The sequence below is a fragment of the Monodelphis domestica genome, chromosome 8, assembly GCF_027887165.1.
Source record: "Monodelphis domestica isolate mMonDom1 chromosome 8, mMonDom1.pri, whole genome shotgun sequence".
NCBI classification, from domain to species: Eukaryota; Metazoa; Chordata; class Mammalia; order Didelphimorphia; family Didelphidae; genus Monodelphis; species Monodelphis domestica.
Window position 1 is genome coordinate 198,998,040 of NC_077234.1, and position 24,259 is coordinate 199,022,298.

The 24,259-nt window shown below is 38.3% G+C and overlaps 1 protein-coding gene across 2 annotated transcripts in view; it reads left to right on the forward strand.

Moving 5' to 3' along the window:
• LOC100618202 (zinc finger protein OZF-like) overlaps positions 1 to 23,208 on the forward strand; it is a 45,281-nt gene extending 22,073 nt beyond the window's left edge. For both annotated transcript variants that reach the window (XM_056807531.1, XM_056807532.1), the window contains exons 2-4: positions 13,325 to 13,451; positions 18,317 to 18,412; positions 21,002 to 23,208. In XM_056807531.1, coding sequence (XP_056663509.1) covers positions 13,325 to 13,451; positions 18,317 to 18,412; positions 21,002 to 22,125 — 1,347 coding nt within the window. In that variant the 3' untranslated portion in view covers positions 22,126 to 23,208. The remainder of the gene's footprint in view (positions 1 to 13,324; positions 13,452 to 18,316; positions 18,413 to 21,001) is intronic.
• The last annotated feature ends 1,051 nt before the right edge of the window (positions 23,209 to 24,259 follow it).

Consider the following 24,259-nt stretch of genomic DNA (forward strand, 5'->3'; position numbering starts at 1 on the left):
TGCTGTTTTTAAATGTTATATTATTTATGTCTTGGCTCAAAATTTGTGCAAATAAACTTGAGTTTTCCACAAATCCTTGTGGCAGAGGACTCCATGTATAATCAGAGCCCTTCCAGGTGAAAGCAAAGATATGCCTGGAGTTCTCATGTATAGGTATGGAAAAGAAGGCTGAGCACAAGTCCACTATTGTAAAGTATGTAGCTGTGTTGGAATAGAGGAAATAATCGTATGTATGTTGAAAACTATAGCGTTTCACTTCATAACGTGGTTGTTCACGACCCTCAAATCCTGTATGAATCAATAGAGGTGCTTCCCATTGGGCCCTATTTTTGGTTTTTTTAACAGGGAGGATGGGCAAACTGTATTCAGATTTACAAGGGATTATTATTCCCTGGTCAATTAATGAGTTTATTACTAAGGTGATAACCTCTTTTGAGAGGGGATACTGAGGAATGGAAGGAGGGGGCTAGATTTAGTTATTATCTGCACAGGAAGAGCCAACTTATGTAAGCCTACATCAGAAGAAGATGTGACTCAAAGAGACTCCTGCATATCTGCAGGTATTACAAACGTGCATTGCTCTTTCCCCTCTTGACTCTCTGAGAGAATTACAGGAAGTAATTTTAAATGTTCCTCAGGTACTTCCAATGATAAGGAACCATCTGGGGAGCAAGTTATTGTGGCTCTGAGTTTGCATAGAAGGTCCCTCCCCAGCAAATTTAAAGTTGAGTCAGACATCAAAAGGAAGGAATGTTGTACTTCTAGAGGTCCTAGAGACACCATTCTAGGGGAAAGCTTTTTTTTTTATTTTTTATTTGGTCATTTCCAAACATTATACATTGGAAACAAAGATCATTTTCTTTTCTTCCCTCCCCCCCCTCCCACCACCTCTCCCATAGCCCACGTGCGATTCCACTGGGTATCACATGTGTTCTTGATTCAAACCCATTTCCATGTTGTTGGTATTTGCATTAGGTGTTCACTTAGAGTCTCTCCTCAGTCATATCCCCTCCACCCTGTAGTGAAGCAGTTGCTTTTCATCGGTGTTTTTACTCTAGGGGAAAGCTTTTTAATTCTTTGGGGTATCCCTGACACTCCCATCACATTCTCTGAGCCAGTGGAATAGCAATGTAAATCAGATGTCCTCTTTAATACAGACCTGGAAGCTCCAGTGTGTAAAAGACAATCATGATAGGTGTTACCCACCTTTAAGATAGCATGAGGTTCATTAGTATAGGGGGGGCAGTGGATAGGGACAGCAGATAGTAGGACATCAGTGTCTGGAACATCAAAGGTTGTATCCTTTGTTTCCTGTGCCCCCGCCCTCCTCCTGGACACCTTCATTGTATTTGGGAACCTCCTTGGGTACCTCCCTGAAGGGCACCCCCCCGAGGGGCATTACCACCCCGAGTATTTTTTCGGCGAGCTCTAGTTAAGTTATATTGTTGTGGAATCATTTGGTTTGAGTTATAATTTTCCCAATATCTATTCCTATAGTTATCATTCCTAATGTTGTGGTTTCCATTATTTTTATTATAGTTATTTCTATAATTATCACTTCTGAAGTTGTTATTAAACTGCAGATTCCTTCTGAGTTCCTTGGATAAAGTTCTATACTCTATCATTCTGTGGCCCTTTTTCTCACAGAATTGGCAGTTAATGGATCAATAATTAGATTCCTGTAGAGGGGCAAGTGCCATTGGTTGAGTATCATGCCCACTTTCCAGTTTAGCAATCTTATCTTTTAAATATGTCAATACTTCATTTTCTCCATGAGATCATTATTTTCTTCCTCCTTTTCTTTGTTTCCCTTTGAAACATATAGAGGTGTTTTCCGCAATTCTTCAAGGTCCATCTCCGGCCATCTTGGGCAATGTGTTCTAAACTAATCCCTAATCACTTTGCAAGAGTTTTTGACAAAGTGCCTTCTAATTTGTCTTATGCTTATCTTTAGATAGGCCAAAATCCAGGTATCTACCCCCAAACTCAGTTATTCTGTCCATGAATCTGGAGGGTGTGCCTTCCTCATTTTGCTCAATCCTTTCAAATTCTGTCCACTTATCTGTTCTGTCTGCTCACTCTCTCATTGCTGTTAAGATGGCCTCCCTAGAATGGTATAGTTGTAAATAATCCTCAGAGTTGTTATAGTCCCATTCGGGAATCTGAGATGGCCAGTGTGCTGCATTGAGCCCCCGGGTTTTATTGACATGAATAATTATTTTATTTTTCTCAAATTTAGTTTAAAAAGCCTGTAGCAAGTTTTCAACATCCTTGTAAGATGGATTTTATTGAAAAAAATATTTCTATCATCTTTTTTTGTTACCAGAAAGCGATCTTGTTCAAATGTGGTCATATGTCATGTAAATTCATTTATTTCTTAGGGAGTAAGTGGTATATTGTGCTAGATTCACCACATCCCCTTTGTGTCTTATTTCAGGTACTTCTCTTAGAAAGAAAAAACCTGTAATTAAATTTGGTACCTGTGGGTCAATTTGACTAAGATGAATTTCTTTAGAAGGAAGAGATTTCCTTGGGGCTGGAATTATTTTTTTTCAGTAGGAGGAGGAACAGGAGAAACTGGGATTTCAGAAGTTTGGGTTTCAGGAGAAAGGTTTTGGGGATTAACTTCAGCCAAGATTTTCAGACCATAAGAGAACAAGTTTGTTAGCTGATCTATAGGAATGGTATTTCGCATCTTCATTTCAGGGAAGGGAATTTCCTCATTTACAGGTTCAGAAACAGGTTTGTCAGGTTCAGACCTGCTACAGGTGCGGTGGATGTTTGCCAATTAATCCTATAAGAAGCATTTTAAATTATCCAATTGAGCTTGTATGTTCTCCTGTATTTTAGCCTCAAAGTTTTAAAAATATATTTTCCTGTGTTTTATCTTCAGATTTTTAAAAAATATTTTTGTACATAAGCTTCATATTTCTGCATGATTTTCTGTATTTTAGATTCAGATTTTTGCATGTTCTCTTGTATTTTAGCCTCAAAATTTTTTTTATATTTTCCTGTTTTATCTTCAGATTTTTGCATGTTTTTTTGACTTTAGCTTCAGATTTTTGCATAATTTCCTGTAATTTAACTTTGGATTTTTCATGTTTCCCTGGATTTTAGCTTCAGATTTTTACTTGTTTTTCTGCATTTCAGCTTCAATTTTTTTTTGTTACCATTTCTTAACATAATACTGAGTAGTACAAAAATGACATTACCTAATAACATAAGAAATTGGAGGTATCCTGAATTCCTTAATGTCTTTAATTCTTCCAACTCCATATAAATGTCGGAGAATGTAGTATTCATTTATATATATGTGCACATATATAGTATAGTATAAATATTTTTTGTAGTTATTTCCCTAGTGGGCCTCACGAAATATGTAGGGAGAAGGATAAGGCCAAAATTTTGTTCAGGTTTCTCTCAGTGCTAATTAAGAGCAATCTAGGTAGTATTGTCAGTGAGGGTTGCCTACTTGGATTGTTTGTTCCCTAAGGGAAAGGGGTAGATAAACAGTCCCGCTGCTTTTAGGTTTTTAAAAATCACGGCTGTTTTCAATTGAAATTAAGGAGTAAAGAGAGAGGAAAAAAAGATGTTTTATACTCACCTGCTCTAGCAGCTGTGTTTTGAAGCTGAGTTAGCTATTTAAAAGACTGACTGGCTTGAGCAAGTAATAAAGAGAAAGGAAAGAGATTTCACAGAAATTTGAGGGTCCTCATCACATACTTCGTGGTTGCCAGACTGTAAGGATAATTTAGGGTCATGACCTAATCTAAATTTAATATTTGGTTGCCAGAGAATATCCCAAATAAAATACCCAAGTCAGCTGGAAAATTGTGGTGATTTTAATTAATATAGACGAAAGAAATTAAGGAGAAGGGAGTGGGAAAAGATGTAGAATTTCTCCCTCCTGTCCTGTACCAGGGGGAAGATTAGAGGCTTTCTCTAAGAGGATAGTGTTTGGAAGGTAAAGGAGAGAGTATCAGCATAAACTCTAAGAGAGCTCAGCTAAGATGCCTGAACCTGAACTAGCTACTCAGCTTCTCCCAGTATAGTATTAAGCCAACTCACCACCAAACTGGACAATAGCTGCAGCCATGCCAAGATTGCAAGATGCCCAGCATGCTGCCGCCAGCCACCTCTCTGCCATTCAAGAGGCCCAAGAGAGGAAGTAACACCAAATATACAGATGGTTTTACATTACCTTTCTGAGTCTCACATGTACCAATGACATCTTAGGCTTGACTTAGGACAGCTCAGGGATCTGTCAGTTGTTTCTGCCTCATCATGTGCTAGCACATGTCCATCATAGGCTATCCTCCTAAATACTTAATCCTTAAGTATGGGTGTAGACATTCCTGATTTTGTTAGACTAAGTGGGTGGAGTAATCTAAAGTTCACAATTTCCTGATTTTTGTTACACTAAGAAGGATGGAGTAACCTAAAGTTCACACTATGAGGTGGCAATATGCCTCCCTCAGAGGAGTTCAGGGCTGAGGCCAAATCAGTCTTAGTGAGGCAAGATCACTCCTTTGAAATTCCAACTTCCCAGGGGACATCAACTGTCAGACTTTCAAGGACTTTAGTTATGGCCAACTGCCAAGGAAGATTGCAATTCCTTGGTCAGAAGTACTGAGTCACAAGGAGTTGAACTCTTCTTGTGAGAAAGTTACAAACCCAGGTTCATGTTGACACAGAAAGAGGATAAGATTCCTGTCTCAATGATTCAAACCCTGTTCCCCCTATTGTATTGTTTCAAGACAGGACCCAAGTCACAGTCCTAATATCTCTGAATGACTTATTTAATGCCTAGTAAGATGGGGTAATGGCTGAGGTATGGGGAAAGGGGAAGTGGGAGAAAAGGGAGTCCTAAGAGGTTTTGTCCCTCTTGCAGATTGGCCCTCAGAGTCTGGAGGCTACAAGCTTCTGGGCCCTGGCCTCTCCTATTGCCAACTGCTTTCTTGTCCCTAGTTTCAGAGCTAACTAAAATCCTAAAGTACAAGTCAAGGGCTAAATAAGCAAGAGAAGGGAGAGATCTCAGGGAAGGATCAGGGATGGCTCTGGTCAGAGTCTAATTACAAAATCCCTCATGAGGATTCAGGTAGTTGACATTGAGGAGACTTAGTGGAGATATTTCAGGGTCTCAGAAGGGAAAACAGATGTCAAATGGATGGGTTCTTTCTCACCTTTCAGGAGATCCACCTTCCTCCTCCACTCCCCTGGCTGGAAGCTGTCCTGTCAGTTGGGTTCAGAGTTCTCTCCTCCCTCAGAACTCTCAACATTCTTTTTGCTTCATCGCTGATCTCTCCATGAGCCTGGTTTCTCTTCTAAATGCAGGATCTCTCTTCTCTTACTTTACAAAATATATAGAAGTGCTGATGATTTCTGTGGGTTTATTTTGTATCCTGCAACTTTGCTAAAGGTATTATTTCCACTAGATTTTTAGTTGATTCTCTAGGATTCTTTAAGTAGACTATCATATCATCTGTAAAGTGATAGTTTAGTCTCCTCATTACCTGCTTTAATCCCTTCAATTTATTTTTCTTCTCTAATTGCTAGTGCTAGCGTTTATAGTACAATGTTAAATAATAGAGGTGATAATGGGCATCCATGTTTCACTCCTGATCTTATTGGGAAGGCCTCTAACTTGTCCCCATTGCAGTTGGCACTTGCTGATGGTTTTAGATATATACTGTTTATTATTTTTAGGAAAGGCTCATCTATTCCTCCACTTTCTAGTGTTTTCAATAAGAACGAGTCTTGTATTTTGTCATAGGTTTTTACTGAATCTATTGAGATCATCATGTGATTTCTGTTGGTTTGGTTGTTCATATGGTCCATTATGTGGATATTTTTCCTAATGGTAAACCATCCTTACATTCCTGGTATAAATACCACCTGATGAATAATCCCTGTGATTGCACTGTGGAGTCTTTTTTGCTAGTATTTTATTTAGGATTTTTGCATCTATGTTCATTTAGGGAGATTGATCTGTGGTTGTTTTTTCTCTGTTTTGGTCTACCTGGCTTTGGAATGAGTACCATATTTGTGTTATAAAAGGAATTTAGTTCAACTCCTTCTTTGCTTATTTTGTCAAATAGTTTGTATAATATTGGGTTCTTTGAATGTTTGATAGAATTCATTTGTGAATCCATCTGGCCCTGGGGATTTTTTCTTAGAGAGTTCATTGATGGCTTGTTCAGTTTCTTTTTCTGAAATGGGATTGTTTAGGTATTTAATTTCCTCTTTTCTTAATCTAGGCAATTTGTATTTTTTGTAAATATTTACCCATTTCACTTAGATTGTCATATTTATTGTCATTTAATTGGGCAAAATAGCTCTTAATTAATTACCTTAATTTCTTCTTCTTCATTAGATGTGAGGTCATCCTTTTCATCTTCGATACTGTTAATTTTATTTTCTTCTTTCCTTTTTAAAATTAGATTAACTAGTACTTTATCTATTTTATTTGTTTTTTCAAAGTACCAGCTCTTAGTCTTATTCATTAATTCAATAGTCCTTTTAGTTTAAATTTTATTAATTTCCCCTTTGGTTTTTAGGATTTCTAATTTAGTTTTTATCTAGGGATTTTTAATTTGTTCTCTTTCTAGTTTTTAATTGTATGCCCATTGAACTCTCATAGATTTTGACATATTATTTCCTGATTGTCATTCTCTTCAATGAAATCATTAATTGTTTCTGTGATTTGTTCTTTAAACATCCCAGTTATTATGTCTCTTTTTTTTGCATTTGTTTGCAATGTTTTTATGTCCTAGTTACATGGTCAGTCTTTATGAATGTACCATGTGGTGCTGAAAAGAAGGTATATTCCTTTTTGTCCCTATTTATTTTTCTCCATATATCTATTAACTCTAATTTTTCTAAGAATTCATTCACATTGCTTACCTCTTTCTTATTTATTTTTTGTTTTGATTTTTCTAGATATGATAGAGGAAAGCTCAGGTCTCCTACTAGTATAGTTTTACTATCTATTTCCTCCTTAAGTGCCAATTGTTTCTCCTTTAAAAATCTGAATGCTATACAATTTTTTGCATACATGTTGAGTACTGCTATTTCTTCATCATCTATACAGTCTTTTCTCAGGATGACCTTCCCTATCTTTTTATTTTTTTTTTAAACCCTTACCTTCCATCTTAGGATCAATACTGTGTATTGATTCCAAGGTAGAAGAGTGGTAAGGGATAAGCAGTGGCGGTCACATGGCCAGCACAGGGTCACACAGCTGGGTAGTGTCTGAGGCCAGATTTGAACCTAGGACCTCCTGTCTCTAGGCCAGGCTCTTAATCCACTGAGCTACCCAGGTGTCCCCCTTCCCTATCTGTTTTAATCAGATCTATTTTTACTTTGGCTTTATCAGATATCATGATTACATGTCCTTTTTTTTTCTCAGTTGATGCCCAATCAATTTTGCTTCAGCCTCTTACTTTTTTCCCTGTGTGTCTACCTGTCTCATATGTGTTTCTTGAAGACAACATATGGTAAAATTTTGCTTTCTAATCCACTCTGCTATCTGCTCCTGTTTTATGGATGAGTTCATCTCATTCACATTGAGTTTAGATTACCACCTGTGTATTCTTCATCATTTTGATTTCCTCTTTTACTCCTGCCATTTTACTTTCACTATTCCCTTCTAAACCAGTGTTTTGCTTTTAATCAATCCCCCTAGTCTCCATCCTTATTTTACTTTCCTTCCCACCCCTTCCCTTCTTATTCCCCTCTTATTTTTCTTTATGCTCTATTAACCCCCCACATACACACTTGGTTTTTCCTTCTCAACTTCCCCTTAGCTTAAGATAGAATTCTATACCCCAGTTCTTCCTTCTCAGAAGTCATTCCACTGAGAGTAAAGTTTAAGTATTACCTATTACTACTCTCTTCCTCTCCTTCTTATAATAGTATTCTTTCCCCCATCCCCTGCCATGAGCCTTTGTATGTGGTATAATTTATATTATTTTTCTTTTTCCTTCAAGTTTTTCTTTGTGCCATCCTCTATTCCCCCCCTCCCTTTCTTACATATCATCTTAAACACCTTAGTACCTCAACATTGGCCTATGAATAATTCTTCTATCTACTATGATACTGAAAACAATTTTTTGAGATTTACAAATTCTAGAATAAAGGAAGCAAAGTGGACAACCATCTCATTCCAGATGCATGTTGTACATAGAGCAGGTTAGACCTGAAGTGACCCCTCCAGATTATCAAGTTATATTCAGATCTGGCCAACTTCTGCATATGTGCCGTCAGCAGGCCTCTTTTCACTCATTTCCTTGACCCTTCTTTGAGTTTTCTTGAGTTCTAGGTGTAAGATTAGAGTATTTCTTTGTCATAAAGAAAATACCAACTTTTTTATATGAATTAGCTCAAACAAAACTCAAATTAATTAAAGATTGCTTTCTTATTGAAGAAAGAAACTCTCCCTTCTTCATCATAGAATCTCTTATTTCTGTGCCATTAAGTATAATTAAGGAATATATGCTATATACAAATGAAAGCAATCATAAAGCAAAGGTTGGGCTATGACCCATTCTAACAAGAGGAACCTCAAAACCCTGACTGTCACAACAGACAAGTCTCCTTCACTTGACTGGAAAGCATCTCAGATCACTCTGTCAAGCCCATATTTTAATGAACATCTCTTTTGGATCCTCCTTGTATATTCATCCACAAAAAACTTGATTTCTGTCATACAGAAAACAAACTAGATCTTTTCTTTAGCTTTGTTCTCTTTTAAGGAATCCTGCTGAACTCGCTTCCCTCCAGAATATACCACATTGACCTGATTCTCACAAACTCTTGTAAAGATTAAAATTTAGGGGATACTGAGGCAGGTAGAAATTAGTTTCTCTCTATAAGGAGTATTATATTTTTAGAGGTTTATTAAAAGTTAAGGGTGAAAAGAAAATACAGGATAAGGAAAATGTGCCTAGGCCAGGGAGGCCTAGGCAAGACCTCACCTATATTATTAAAAGAGCCACGTCTGCCCCAAAATGGAAGTCCAAAAGAGCCCCAAAAACCTTTGCAATCAGGTTAAATACCTTCTGGATCTCGGCCCAGGTGAGATTACAAGACATTCTGGGGAAGTGGAGCAAAGGCTCATGGGGATTGTAGTCCAGAGTTCTAGTCAATGTTTTACAATACCCCCATTTGATCATTTGAAAAAAAATTAATTTTTTTCCAAAGGATCATGAAAACATAATTTAAAGATCACAATAATTTGAGGATAAGAGAAAAAAAGAATAAAACCCATAATTGCTGAACACATTGACAAAAAGCCAGTTAGGTGGCAGTCCCCTTTGGCATGAAAGTATAGATACAAATAAATGTTCAATCAACCACACCCAAAGTTCAGTTTTGTGCAACTTGTGGTCTGGAGGCTTCTTCATGGTGGCTTCTCCAACAGTTCAGTTCTGGATTCAGAGAGGTAGCATCTTCTTTACCTAAAACTCTTCTCAAAAGGAATTTAAACTTTGCAATTTAAATAATGATATTTTTTTACATTCCCCCGTGTTGTGGGTGATTGAAAGATTCAGAATCAGTTAGGGATGCATGGCTGAGGTATGAGGTATATGAATCAATTGGCAAGAGATATTAAAAAGACATCAGAAAATCCAAAAGAAAAGAAAAATTTCTGGATGAAAATATAGACTATCAAAGTCTTATGTGTAAAAATTCCAAGTAGAAGAAAAATAAATCTATAACAGGTCCTTCAATCAGGGCCCAATCAAAATGATCTAAGCAATGATGCATTTACCCAGTCAGTAGCCAGGACTACAGAAGCCACACTATGAGAGGCAGAAAAAAAAGGGACCAGATTATAGAAGCCAAGTAGGAGCCAAGTTTGGGGATACTCCTCTGTGAGTATCTTCAGAGTGAGTGTGGACACAAGGAAAGCCTATGTCGTAACGACATGTTAAACACAGTAACCTCGAGTCTTCACACTAGGTTCAAGACCTTTGTATTGGCCTAGAAGTGCATCAATCCATCCTGGATTGGCTTTTCTTTGGCCCTGTGCAATGGCTCTTGTGTGTATATGTTCTCCTGGAATCAGACAGAATCATTAAGCAAAGTCCCATAATTTATTTAAATAATTAGTGGCATTGTTTTTATAGTCACAAGCTTTTTGGGGTATGCATTGGCAAATGTATCTTAAACTTATAGTATTGAAAAGACAAAACCTTAATGCTGGTGACATGTGCTTTAAATATAAAAAGGAGAAAAAAAACCAAATAGTATATTGTACATGCAAGAAAAATATAATAATAAAAAAGCTTTAAAAATTTTCAAAAATATAACTTATAATCATTGACACACTGTGTCAGCTAAGAAAATAAAGATTACAAGACTTTCTCACCAAAAATGAGATCCATTCCTCTTAATATCTGGCCATGATCACTGTGAGTACAAGGCAAATGAATTGAACAAGGTTAACAATTTTTCATTTTTGAAAAAATACAGTAGTACAAATATGTAGTTATCAAAATCCCCAAAATTCTCAATAGCCCAATTAATTACAATAGCAAACAAACACAATCATATTTCACATAAGTTGCTGTATGGCATTTTAAAAAAATCTATGAATTAATGGATATTTGTCACAATTTTTACAATCATAGCAAATCTTTCAACCTTGGTTTTTAAACATATTTTTTTTAAACAAAGTAAAACTCATTTTGGGTTAAGAACGTAATCAAGAAATCTATATATCATTCTGGTGCAAGTAAAGTAATCAGCTGAAGTATAAATAAAGGGGTGCTCCTTTTTTGGAGGCTTTTTAGGGGTACAAATGCCCTGAGATTAATTGCCCCAACTTCCATTCACATATTTAGAAATGCGGGAAGGTTGGAGGTTATAAATAAATTTCACTTCAGCTACTGTAATGGGCCTTACCTCGTGGTAGGGGCAGGCAAAAATGACCAGAGATTGTTAAAAAAAAATCACAAAAATCATATTTTAAAAACCCTTAAAATCATTGAGATATTTAGCACATTAAATTTTCCAAGGTTGTTATAGCAATTGTAACCAGTTCTGAAGTCCATCTATCCTCTAGCAAAAATAGAAAAAAAAGCTGTTTTTTCCTATATGGGCTTAATTACAATAATATTTGTTCAGCACAGTTATAGGGGAAAAACAACAGAATTTTTTAAAACTCAGTACATTCAAAATAAATTCAATCAACCTTCAATGTAACAGAATATTGAATCCAGTAATATATGAACTTAAAATCACAAAGTTAAACCTTAAACAAAAAATGCAATAGAATACAGATTTTTATAAACCATTGGAGTCTGAAATGCCTTAAAATATAGTCTCTAGTCTCTTTTAAGTTCTTTAGGTGTGTTTTTTTTTCTTTTAATTAATTATCCATTTAAATGTCTATTGTCCGAAGGCAGAGTAGTAAGGGCTAGGCAATGGGGGTTAAGGGCTTTGCTCAGGGACCCACAGCTGGGGAGTATCTGAGGACAGATTTTAACCCAGGACCGCATGTCCTCAGGTCTGGCTCCCAGTTCATTGAGCCACCCATTTGCCTCCCCAAAGTTGAGTCTTTGGGCTGAATCTTCTGGCATGCAGGTGAAATTAATGAAATTACCAGAACAGTCAAAAGATATCGTGTTAAATAGCCCATTGCTTTTTAAGTTCCTGTTTGAAACATCTGTTTCTTCTCTCTCCCCTGCTATGAACCCCCTGTGGTCAATACCCCCATCCACGTGGAGGCTTAGCCTAAGGGAAAATTACCCGTTCTCCTTTCCCTCTCATCTCTCCCCTCCGCCCACGTGGCCAATACTGTTACCAGCTGGTCACAATGAGTCCAGAGCGATCTTCTCCAAGGATCTGGGTTTGTTGAGCCGGCTGGGGTCGCGCTCGTGGGTCTGGGGTGCAGAAACAGGTAGGAAGGGCCGGGAGATCGGGTACCAGGTGATTACAATCTTGGTTGAATCAGGTCTGGATCGGGGGCTGAAGGCCCGCAGGCAAAAGCGGCTGAGCTAGGTGGGGTGGGTGGCAAACGCAACAGGTCTGGATCAAGCAGTAGCTTTGCGAGGGTAAAAAAAAAAAAACTTGGCCAGAGAAATATGGCTCAAATTAAAAGCTCAACTAAAGATCAGAAAAGAAATCAGAAGATTGAGAGTTTTTTCTCCCATTAGGTCTCCAAACTGTAAAGATTAAAATTTAGGGGAGACTGAGGCAGATAGAAATTAGTTTCTCTCTACAAGGAGTATTATATTTTTAGAGGTTTATTAAAAGTTATGGGTGAAAAGAAAATACAGGATAAGGAAAATGTGCCTAGACCAGGGAGGCCTAGATAAGAACTCACCTACATTATTGAAAGAGCCACGTCTGCCCCAAAGCGGAAGTCGAAAAGAGCCCCCAAAACCTTTGCAATCAGGTTAAATACCTTCTAGATCTTGGCCCAGGTGAGATTACAAAGCATTCTGCGGAAGTGGAGCAAAGGCTTGTGGGGATTAGAGTCCAGAGTTCTAGTCTATTTTTTATACTCTTTACAGATTTTGCTTGAGAACATATCGCTTGTAATTTCTGGGAAGGAAGAACTTTCACCTTCCTCTCTTCTCTTCCAGGCACCTTTCAACTAGAACACAGACTTTCTCCATGATTTCATAGGGAGTCGCATTCCATAATGCTATAATTAAAAATAAATCTGGAGGCTAATTGCCCAGTTTATGAGCATTTATTAGTTAAGAGAGAGAGTTTGACAGAGGCAGAGAGAGAGAGGTTTCAGCCTTTTTGATCTTATTCCCCTTTAGCTGTCTCAGGCTTGGAATGCCAAAGATCAAGACATCGGTAAAGCTCGGAGAAAAACCCCCCAGCTCAGAGAGCCAGTTAGTTCCAGAGAGGAGATACAAAAGGCCCCTCTCCTTCCCTCTCTTGCATTTTCCATTTTCCAGCTTCTCTCCCTGTGGTTAGCTGTGCTGGTTCTAGCTAATTGACTCTCAGGAAACTCACCCTGACATGGGCTGTACCAGGACACAGTGGTAGGGCATGAGATACGTGACTGTGTCACCTACATCCCATTGCTGGCTGGGGATCCAAGCTGGAAGGGATATCCACAAGATGTGTTCCTTCACACACTAAACTCCTCAGCATTGCTCTGGAGGGTCATGGAACTCCTTTGCTCAAACCTCCATTGAGCTCTTAAAGACTCAGCTTCTAGTGCTGACTCTGACACTGACAAAGGATGGGGCCCTTGTCCCTTCTCTGTGTGTCAGTTTCCTCTTGTTATTGCCCAGAGGTGGGCTCTTTATTCTGGTGTGGCTTTCAGCCTTCTGTCCTTTGACTTGGGCTACTCTAGGAGGTGGTGACGTTCAAGGATGTGGCTGTGGACTTCACCAGGGAGGAGTGGCGCCTCTTGGCCCCTCCCCAGAAGGAGCTGTACAAGGAGGTGATGCTGGAGAATGCCTGGAACCTGCTTTCTGTGGGTAAGGAACCCTCTCCCTGGAGTCTGCCATCCAAGGGAATATTACCCTCATCAGCATGCAGGGTTGGGAGTCGTTTTCAGTCATTAGTAAGGGATGAGGGCTGATATGTTGAGTCCCAGAGTCAAGACCCTCCTGCTGCCTAGTTGCCCTGTTAAAGCACTTTGCATTGTATAATGGGATCTTGGTGGCTCCCTTTGGTACTCCTGAAGTCCAAGATCAAATCCATGTTGGAGAATCCCAGACATAAAAATGGTCTCAGAGATGATTCTGTCTCACCTCTCTCTGGCCCAGAATTGTGTCTCCCAAACCCATCTCGGAAAACTGTTCAGGCAGGTTTTCCTTCCACTCTCTGCCTCTCTAGGGTGTATATCCTGTTGGGGATATTTTTCTCTTTAACCAGCATAAACTCATAGCTCACAGATCCTAGGTGTCCCAGGCAGAGAAATGTTGTCCTTAGTCTTCCTCCTATTGCCCTAATCCTCCAGTAGAACCTATCAGACAGTGAGGGAAGGGAAGAAGTTTTTATAACAACCTTCCCTTAGCCAGGTGCTATAAAAATTAAATTATAATCCCTAATAATAAAAATATTATATTTTGTGAGGTTTATTAAATGATCATTAGAAATCAAGGAATAGAGAGGGTACGTGCCCAAGCCTGGTTAGCCATTTTTTAAATCCCCACTCACCACCATCACTGCTGACTTTACAGTCAAGCCCAAGAAAAGGCGGCACTGTCCCTGTCCTCTCATTATATCCTCTGTCTTCAGGAAATATATAATGACAGGAAGTCAGTGGGCTCTCTGGAAATGTAGTTCTTTTTTTAGGGCAACAGATTTTCAATTTTATATCCCCACCCCACCCCTGAGAGCCAAGGGAGACTACTTTCTCCGGTGTGTCTAGTAAATATACCAGCTTTGAAATTATAGTAATTTGAGGATAAGAGAAAAAGAGAACAAAACTAATGATTGCTAGGCGCATTGACAAAAAGCCAATTGGGGAAAGTCCCCTTTGGCATCAGAGTATACATACAAAACAAATGTATTCAACCCCACACAGAAGAGGGTGTTGAAAAACACAGGGATCACCTGAGTTATGAGGTATATGAATCAATTGGTAGAAAAGTCAAAACATCAAAAAAATCCAAATAAAAGAGAAAATAATTTATGGATGAAATATAGACTATCAAAGTCTTGTGTAAATAATTCTAAGTAAAAGAAAATATACCTACAACAGGTCCTTGAATCAGGAAACACAGAATCATTAAGCATAGACCCATAAATTTTTTATTTAACTACCAATGGCATAATTTTTATAGTCTAAAGCTTTTTCAGTATGCATTGACATTATAGCAAATATATTTTAAACTTATATTACTGCAAATTCAAAAAACATTAAAGAAAATCGTCTCAATACTCGTGACGTGCTTCAAATACAAAAGGAGAGAAAAAAGAAAAAACTGAAATAGTATATTGCACATGCAAGCAAAAACAATAATAAAAGAGTTAAAATTCAAAAATATATAGCTTATAATCATTTACACACTGTGTCAACTAAGGAAATGTAGAAAACAATTATTTCTCACCAAAAAATGAGATCCATTTCCTTCTTCAAATCTGGCTATGATCCACTGTGAGTGCAAAGCAAATGATATTCACAAAGTAACAGTTTTTTATAGGGTATAGTAGTACAGCATGTAATGCGTATTCAAAGGAGTACCAAAGTCCCCAAAATTCACAATAGCCCAATTATTAAAATAGCAAACAAAGCCACTATCATTTCATAGAAGTTGTTGTATGACAAAAGAAATCCTATGAATTGATGGATATTTGTCACAATTGTTACAGATATAGCAAATCTTTCAACCTTGGCAAGTATATTTTTAAACAAAGTAAAACTTATTTGGGTCCAAAACATCACCAAGAAATCTAGATTATTCTGGTGGAAGTAAATTAAACTGAATAATTTTACAGGAGCTCTTTTTGGCTACCTGCTTCCTAGAAACATCTTGGTAGGAATCTTTCTTTCTTTCTCATATTCTTGGTTAGGATCTTTTGTAATCACTACAAGGGAAAAAAAATAATTCCATTTATGTTTGGAATTCTTGTTGTCCAATAGGAAAAATGCTGCTTTAACAAAATTGGGTGCCTTTATTTATTGCTTAAAGTGTCAGTAACTAAAATTTTAGCTCATTTGTTGGAGCAGTATCTCATATCTCTAAAGGATTTATGAACCAATAGATAGGAAAGACACAAAAGAACTACTATAGAAGCTTGCAGCTCATTTTATTTTTTAAAATGATGGACTCAGAGTTACTGTATGAGACCTATTTTTAAACATCGGCAATGCCTTATCTTTGTTTCAATTGTATTCAGGAGAAGGACTTCATGGTAGTGAAATGAGACATTTAAAACAATCAATAGCTACTTTCTCTACCTTTAACACAACATTCTTTATAAAGTAAACATTTTAAAAATCATCCATTCAGAAACCACTAGTTAATTAAAATTATTTCTGAAGACATCTTAGAATTACCATTTCAATTCTTAGCTCATTCTCCAAAGGTTGCACACAATTTAACCAGTTTTGTTGAAATCCATCCATCATCATCTCTGACAATTTACAAAATCAAAAAAGTCTGTTATTTTATATGGGCTTATTCAATAATATTTGTTCAGTATAGTTATAGGGGAAAGGTAACAGAATATAACAGTAGTTAAAACCCAGTACATTAAAATAATTCAGTGTAACAGAATAGTATTGAATACATTAATATATGAACTGAAAACAACAAAATTAAATCTTAAAACAATCAGCAAAATACAATAAAATGCAGAGATTTTCATTTTTAAAAGGAGTCTGAAAGGGCTTAAAATTTCACCACCAGACCCTTCTAAAATTCAGATCCCTATTGTCAGCACTGTGGAATCTCCCATAGTGAGTGAGTACATGGGTTTTAGGAATCTCAAACTGGGCAGGCCCAAATGGCAAAGAGTTGTAGGGAGTTGAATTTTTCCCCTGAATCTCAGGTAAGATAAGTAAAAGGATTAGTGCACTCATGAATGGTAGAAGCTGTTTGAAATAGGCAATGCACTGCTCTTTCATAGAATACGCCATGCTTGTAATCAACTTCCTGTTCGGGAAGACTAACTTCCTTCTTCACTTCCCCACCCCACCCCGAGGTCCCCTGACACATGGAGGCAAATTGTGCCCTAAGGAAAGGACACCTGAGTTTTTTACCATCTGCACTGACTCCTAGCTTCTTGGTGGCTCAGCAACAGCGGTACAGGTCAGGGTCTAGTTGGAGGCAGATTTTAGCAGCAGAGCCGCTGGGGGCCTGGGACTGCGGGCCAGATGAATGATTGGGGTGAAGGACTGGAGGAAGCAATATCAGCAATGCCAGAGTGCATTGAGGAATTAAGGAAATAAGGACAGTTGAGTGCGGTTTATCTCTTCTTCGTTAAGAGTCCCAGGGTTAAAAATAGCCCAGCCAGTAGGGAGAGCAAGCAACTGGACAAAAAGTAGGAAAAGAAAAACGCAGCTCCAATGAGAGTTGAAGTTTGCAAGGGTGGGTAGGGTGGGCAAAAAGCCTTGGGAGAAATGTGGCTTAAAAAATTATCTAGGATATCGTAAAAAAAATCAGTTTCTCATCCCTTTTGGTTGCCAAACTGCAAAATTTAAGATTATATCTCTAATAATAGAAATATTATATTTTACGTAGGTTTATTAAAGATGATTAGAAATGAAGGAATGAAGAGGGTAAAGTGTACATGTTATAAACACGTAATAAACACGTAAAAACACGTAATAAAAATTACGTGTACATGTCTGGTTAGCCATTTTTTAAATCCCCACTTACCACCATCACTGCTGGCTGCAAGCCCAAGAAGAGGCAGAACTCTCCCCGTCCTTGCATTATATCCTCTGTCTACAGAAAGTACATGAAGACAGGAAGTCAATGGGCTCTCCGGAAATATAGTTGTTTTTTTTAGGGCAACAGATTTTCAATTATACAGTGCTTTGACAAGGGTTTTCTCTTCAACATTATAGCCCTTCTTCCTCACCTTCATCTTTCTAATTCAGTGACACAATTATCCCCATTGTATAGATGAAGAAATAAGAGATTTGAGTAAGTGGTTGTTCTGAAGCACCCACATAGTTGTCTGTCGCCAGATTTAAACTGAGGCTCTCCTTCTAGCTGACTCTCATTCCAGATAACAGGAAACTATGGACAGAGTCCAGCCTTCTCCAAATAAAATGTCCCAGAACCAAACTTTCTGGTCCCTCTGATTAGTACCCTACTCTTCTCCACCCTCCTCTCTCTACATTAAATGCTGTGGAGACTCTCCTCTAGGAAGCCCTGAAAACTTCCCACAGGCACTGCTTGCAATCATGTGTCATTGTCAGGATGAATGAACTGGCTGAGAGACAGCATTGGGCCCAACTAGGATTGTTGAGTTCCCCGGGAGCAGGGGTCAGTCTCTCAAAGAGAACAGTCCACAAAATGGTGGAGCAGGCAGGGCAGGGAGACAAAACTGATCCTTTAAGGTCCCTATTTCTGGAGCTTCAGATTGACCCAGAAGACTGACCCTTGAACCCAGTTTGGGAGTTTAGGAGTTTCTGCCAGAATGAACCAGAATAGGATGGGGTGGAGTGTTGTTGCTCATTACAGTTCCCCTAGCAGGAAAACAGGCACATCCTACCCTGGGTTTCTGCATCATAGATACTGAGGAGTGAGAACAGACCCCTGTGGGAACCCGATGGAGAGATACTGTAAGTGGAATCTCTGGACTCCCCCATATTTCCCCAAAGAGACTTCAGTGACGAGCTTCTCTCCATCCTCTTTCCTGACTGTTTTCCCATGCCCAGGGATTCCAGCATCCCCAGAAGATGTAATCTCTTATTTGGAGCAGAGGGAAGACCTTTGGATGGTGGAGCAGGAAGGCTTGAGAAACTCCTGCCCAGGTGAGTGAGGTAAAAAGAGATTTAGGAGAGCTGGAGTTACCAGAGACTTGTATGTGCTCTGGTGAAGCCAGGTCTAGATTTGGGAACAGGAGGACCTGACTTGGAACCCTTTTTCAAAAGTTTTAGCAGAGGCTCCTGGGCAAGTCACTGAAACCCTGAGCCTCAGTTTCTCCATCTGTAAGATGAGGCTGTTAGACTCCATTTCCTGTCAGCTCCCTCCAGGGGATTGGTCTATAACCTTCTTAAGAGGTCAGTGTTTGGGATTGAAGGGCCCTGGAAGTTTCCTGCAGGTGCCAGAAGGGCACCTCCACTCTGAGCTCTTTAGTATCCAGAAACATGTACAACTATTTGCTTTGTACCAGGTCCTGTGCCAAGTTATAGGAGACATAAAGGACTGCAGTGGACATCCCCTGCCCTCATGGAGCTCACTCTCTGCTAGAGCAGACAACATTTGGACAGTTCTGTAGAAACCCTCTAGATCCCAGATTCAGGGCAGCTAATCAAAAGAGGAAAAGCTCTGAAGAGAAGGAACTCTTAGAGAGGTCTAATGTGAGGAGGTGGCAATCAAAGAAAATCAATGAAAGGAGGAAATAACCAAAATTATAAAGATAAAAATAAAAGTCACTCTTTGCATAGGGCATAGTAATGTGTCACACACTATAAATATTATCTCATGTGATTCCCATAGGAGCCCCAGGTGTTACTTGATACTATTATGTCTATGTTATCAAGTTGAGGAGTCTGACATAGACAAAGCTCCTGTGAATTGCCCAGGGAAAGTCCTAGCAAATTTCTGAGGTAGAATTAGAATGCACCACCCTACCTGTATCGAGATTTTTAAGAAAAATATCATGAAAATTCTGGAGTATATGTAAGATGGGAAATAGGAAGAGAATTCTATAAGCTCCCTTGCAGAGGATGAAAAATATTTCCTTACTTTTAGCTTTGTAACCACTGAAGAAAATGAATTGCTACCTACCTTGTGAAAGGTTTGTTTTTTCATTGACTCATGAAAGAAGTATATTAAATGATGAATGTGGTTGTAGATCAATGGCACATATTGCTTTGTGTGTGTTTTTTTAAAACAAAGTTTCTCTGTTTAAGGGTGGAATTTCATTTTTCGTACTACTGGGAAATTGGATCCATTCTTACTGAAACTACTGAATGACTAGCCTGAATTACCAAATAATTCTTGTAAGACACCCCAAAATAAAAGACTGATAACATAAATATATGTAAGTTCAAATCAGAAAACCACAGCATTGCAATGAATGGCCTGTGAAGGGCTGTTTTTGTACAATGATTGTGTTCAATGATGGTTTCATAATGACCTCTACTCTGTATATCTAGTGACCAATGTTTGCAAAGACTCTGCTATTTCTGCTGCAAGAATGCAAACCCAGGTAACATCTTGATCTCATGATTACAGATTTGGTGAGAAGCAATTACAGAATAACCCAGAAATGGACAACTCCTCATGTGTAGTAACAGCAATGATAGTCTGTGCATGCCTGTGAGCATAAATGACCAACCTTCCTGGAAGTTTGGAAGAATTTGATATCAAATTGAGAAACTAAAAGAATATATTACACTTAGTAGCAATCAGAGTTTGAGGTTGTCATTTAATGTACCCCCAAAGCATCATAGTCTTGGTTAGGATCTTTTGGAATCACTGCAAGGAAAAGAATAATTCCATTTATGTTTGGAATTCTTATTGTCCAATAGGAAAAATACTGTTTTAACAAAATTTGGTGCCTTTATTTATTGCTTAAAGTGTCAGTAACTGATTTTTAGCTCATTTGTTGGAGCAGTATCTCATGTCTCTAAAGGATTTATAAACCAATAGATGGTAAGGACACTAAAGAACTACTATGGAAGCTTGCAGCTTATTTCATTTTTAAAAATGATGGAGTTACTGTATGGGACCTATTTTTAAACATGGGTAATTCCATATCTCTGTTTCCATTGTATTCAGGAGAAGGACTTTATGGTAGTGAAATGACATTTTTTAAAAAAAGCAATAGCTACTATCAAGAAGTAGGGAACAAAAGAAAGTTTTTTTATGCCTTAGATAATGCAAATTAGTGATTTTTCTTCCTTTGATCTTAGATATTGTAAGAAAAAATAAGTGAACAAATCATCTAGGAAATTATATAAGTAGTACAAATGAGCTAGATTGTGAATTTATTGGAATATTTAGTATATATGTACCCCATTTTTTATAAATATGAAGATATGATTGATTATGTAGACAATGAAAATGAAAGCAAAAAGGAAAGGTGGAATGTGCATTATCTAGTAAGTTGGAGAGAGCATACGCCATCACAAAGTTTGGTTTCAACTGCCAGGATTTGACTCAAGTCACTCCACCACCATTCTGAGGTGATAGTCTCAGATAGGAATGTAATCATGCTAGGCTGGCCAAAATCACAGGTTTGTTATGAAGAACCAAAGTTATCATATGGGAGGCTGTTTGTTATTAAGTTATTCTTTACTTTTGAGGTAATGGTTTTTTCAAAGGATGGATTGTGCCCATTTAAGTTTCATGTATGTGTGACTATGCATGTGTTTTACTGTTTCTTTCGGAAGGTGAGATCAGACCTGATATGAAAGTGACTCCAACAGAAGTGAGCTTGTCTGTGGAAGAAACTAAGAAACAAAAACTCATGAGTGATGTTCCAGATAACTTAGCTTGGAGAAAGTTCTGTGTTGAATTTCAAAATTCATGCCTTCCTGAACATCAAAGAATGAACTCTGAGGGAAGGTCTCATGAATGTAATCAGTGTGGAAAGACTTTTATGCACAAGTCCAGTCTTGCTGGACATCAGAGAATCCACACTGGGCTAAAACCTTATGAATGCAAGCAATGTGGAAAGACATTCAGGTGGAACTCTAGTCTTGCTGAACATCAGAGGATCCACACTTGGGGAAAACTTTATGAATGCAAGCAATGTGGAAAGACATTCAGTTGCAACTCTGGTCTTTCTAAACATCAGAGAATCCACACTGGGCTGAAACCTTATGAATGCAAACAATGTGGAAAGACATTCAGTTGGAACTCTAGACTTGCTGAACATCAGAAGATCCACACAGGCGAGAAACCTTATGAATGCAAGCAATGTGGAAAGACATTCCGTCAGAAACATAATCTTGCTGTACATCAGAGGATCCACACTGGGGAGAAACCTTATGAATGCAAGCAATGTGGAAAGACATTCAGTCAGAAACATAATCTTGCTGAACATCAGAAGATCCACACGGGCGAGAAACCTTATGAATGTAAGCAATGTGGAAAGACATTCAGTCTGAACTCTAATCTTGCTGTACATCAGAGGATCCACACTGGCGAGAAACCTTATGAATGCAAGCAATGTGGAAAGACATTCAGTCAGAACTCCAATCTTGCTGAACATCAGAGGATCCACACTGGAGAGAAACCTTATGAATGCAAGCAATGTGGAAAGACATTCAGTTGGAGCTTTAGTCTTCGTCAACATCAGAGAATCCACACTGGGGGAAAACCTTATGAATGCAAGCAATGTGGAAAGACATTCAGTTGGAGCTTTAGTCTTGATCAACATCAGAGAATCCACACTGGGGAGAAACCTTATGAATGCAAGCAATGTGGAAAGACATTCAGTTGCAGCTCTGTTTTTTCTAAACATCAGAAGATCCACATGGGCGAGAAACCTTATAAATGTAAGCAATGTTGAAAGACATTCAGTCTGAACTCTAATCTTGCTGTACATCAGAGGACACACACTGGCAAGAAACCTTATGAATGCAAGCAATGTGGAAGGACATTTAGTTGTAGTTCTTGTCTTTCTAAACATCAGAGAATCCACACTGGCGAGAAACCTTATGAATGTAAGTAATGTGGAAAGACATTCAGTTGGAGCTCTAGTCTTTCTAAACATCAGAGAATCCACACTGGGGAGAAACCTTATGAATGTAAGCAATGTAGAAAGACATTCATTTGGAGCTCCTCTTGCTCTACATAAGAGAAACGATGGATTTTCACATAGGACTCTCAACTTGCTCTAAGATTAAGTGCAAATGGGCATATGATTTGTATCTAAAGTGATACCACAAATAAAGTAAGGGAGCATATAATGGTTCACATTTTATATCTGTTTGTTGATAAGAGAGGAACTTGTGGCCAAGTTGGAAATACTAAACAGTATGGTATGTAACACATGTTACCTTTGGTAGGTTACATTCAAAATTGTTTCTACAAACAAAGCCAATAAAACCAAGGTTAAAAGGGGAAAATAACAGTTATCTTCTTTAAAATAATTTCTAATTAAATACCTAATATTTCATCCATTTTTGTAACAGTTTCAAATACTTGCAAACTAAAACCTAGCAGATTGGCTAACATGACAGCAAAGGAAAGTAATGAATGCTGGAGGGGATGTGGTAAAGTAGGGACACTAATCCACTGTTGGTGGGGTGGTGAACTGATACAACCATTCTGGAGGGCAATTTGGAACTATGCCCAAACGGCAATAAAAGACTGCCCTATGATCCGGCCATAGCACTGCTGGACTTGTACCCCAAAGAGATAATAAAGAAAAAGACTTGTACAAGAATATTCATAGCAGCACTCTTTGTGGTGGCCAAAAATTAGAAAATGAGGGGATGTCCTTCAATTGGCAAATGGCTGAACAAATTGTGGTATATGTTGGTGATGGAATACTATAGTGCTAAAAGGAATAAAAAGGTGGAGGAATTCCATGGAGACTGGAACAACCTCCAGGAAGTGATGCAGAGTGAAAGGAGCAGAACAAGGAAAACATTGTATACAGAAACTGACACACTATGGTACAATCGAATGTAATGGACTTCTCCATTAATGCCAATGCAATGTCCCTGAACAATCTGCAGGGATCTAGGAGAAAAAACACTATCCACAAGCAGAGGACAAGCTGTGGAAGTAAAAACACAGAGGAAAACCAACTGCTACACTACAGGGGTTGGGGGGATATGACTGAGGACAGACTCTAAAGGAACACTGGTGCAAATAACAATAACATGGATATGGGTTCGAATCAAGAACACTTGTGATACCCAGTGGAATTGTGCGTCAGCTATGGGATAGGTGGGGGGTGGGGGTTTAGGGGGGAGAAAATGATCTTTATCTCCAATGTATAATGCTCGGAAATGACCAAATAAAATAATGTTAAAAAAATAAAAATAAATAAAATGTTAAGCTGAAAGAAAAAAACAAAGATAAAGACAAAAACAACAACAAAAAAGAAAGGTGGGATACTTTTTCCCCTCCTGACTCTCTGAGAGAATTACAGGGAATAAATTTAAAGATTCCTCAGGTACTTCCAATGATAAGGAACCATTTGGGGAGCAAGTTATTGTGGCTCTGAGTTTGCATAGAAGGTCCCTCCCCAGAAAATTTAAAGGGGAGTCAGACATCAAAAGGAAAGAATGTTGTACCTCTAGGGATCCTACAGACACCATTCTAGGGGAAAGTTTTTTTTTAACTCTTTGGGGTATTCCTGACACTCCCATTACATTCTCTGAGCCAACAGAATAGCAATGTAAATCAGGTGTCCTCTTTAATACAGACCTGGAAGCTCCAGTGTATAAAAGACAATCATAATAGGTGTTACCCACCTTTAAGGTAACATGGGGTTCATTAGGATACGGGGGCAGTGGATAGGGAAAATGGGTAATAGGACATCAGGGTCCAGAAAATCAAAGGTTATATCCTCTGATTCCTGTGCCCCTGCCCCCCCTGGACACCTTCATAGTATTTGGGAAGTTCCTTGGGCACCCCTCCTGAAGGGCATCCCCCTGAGGGACATTAGCACCCCAAGAATTTTTTGGACA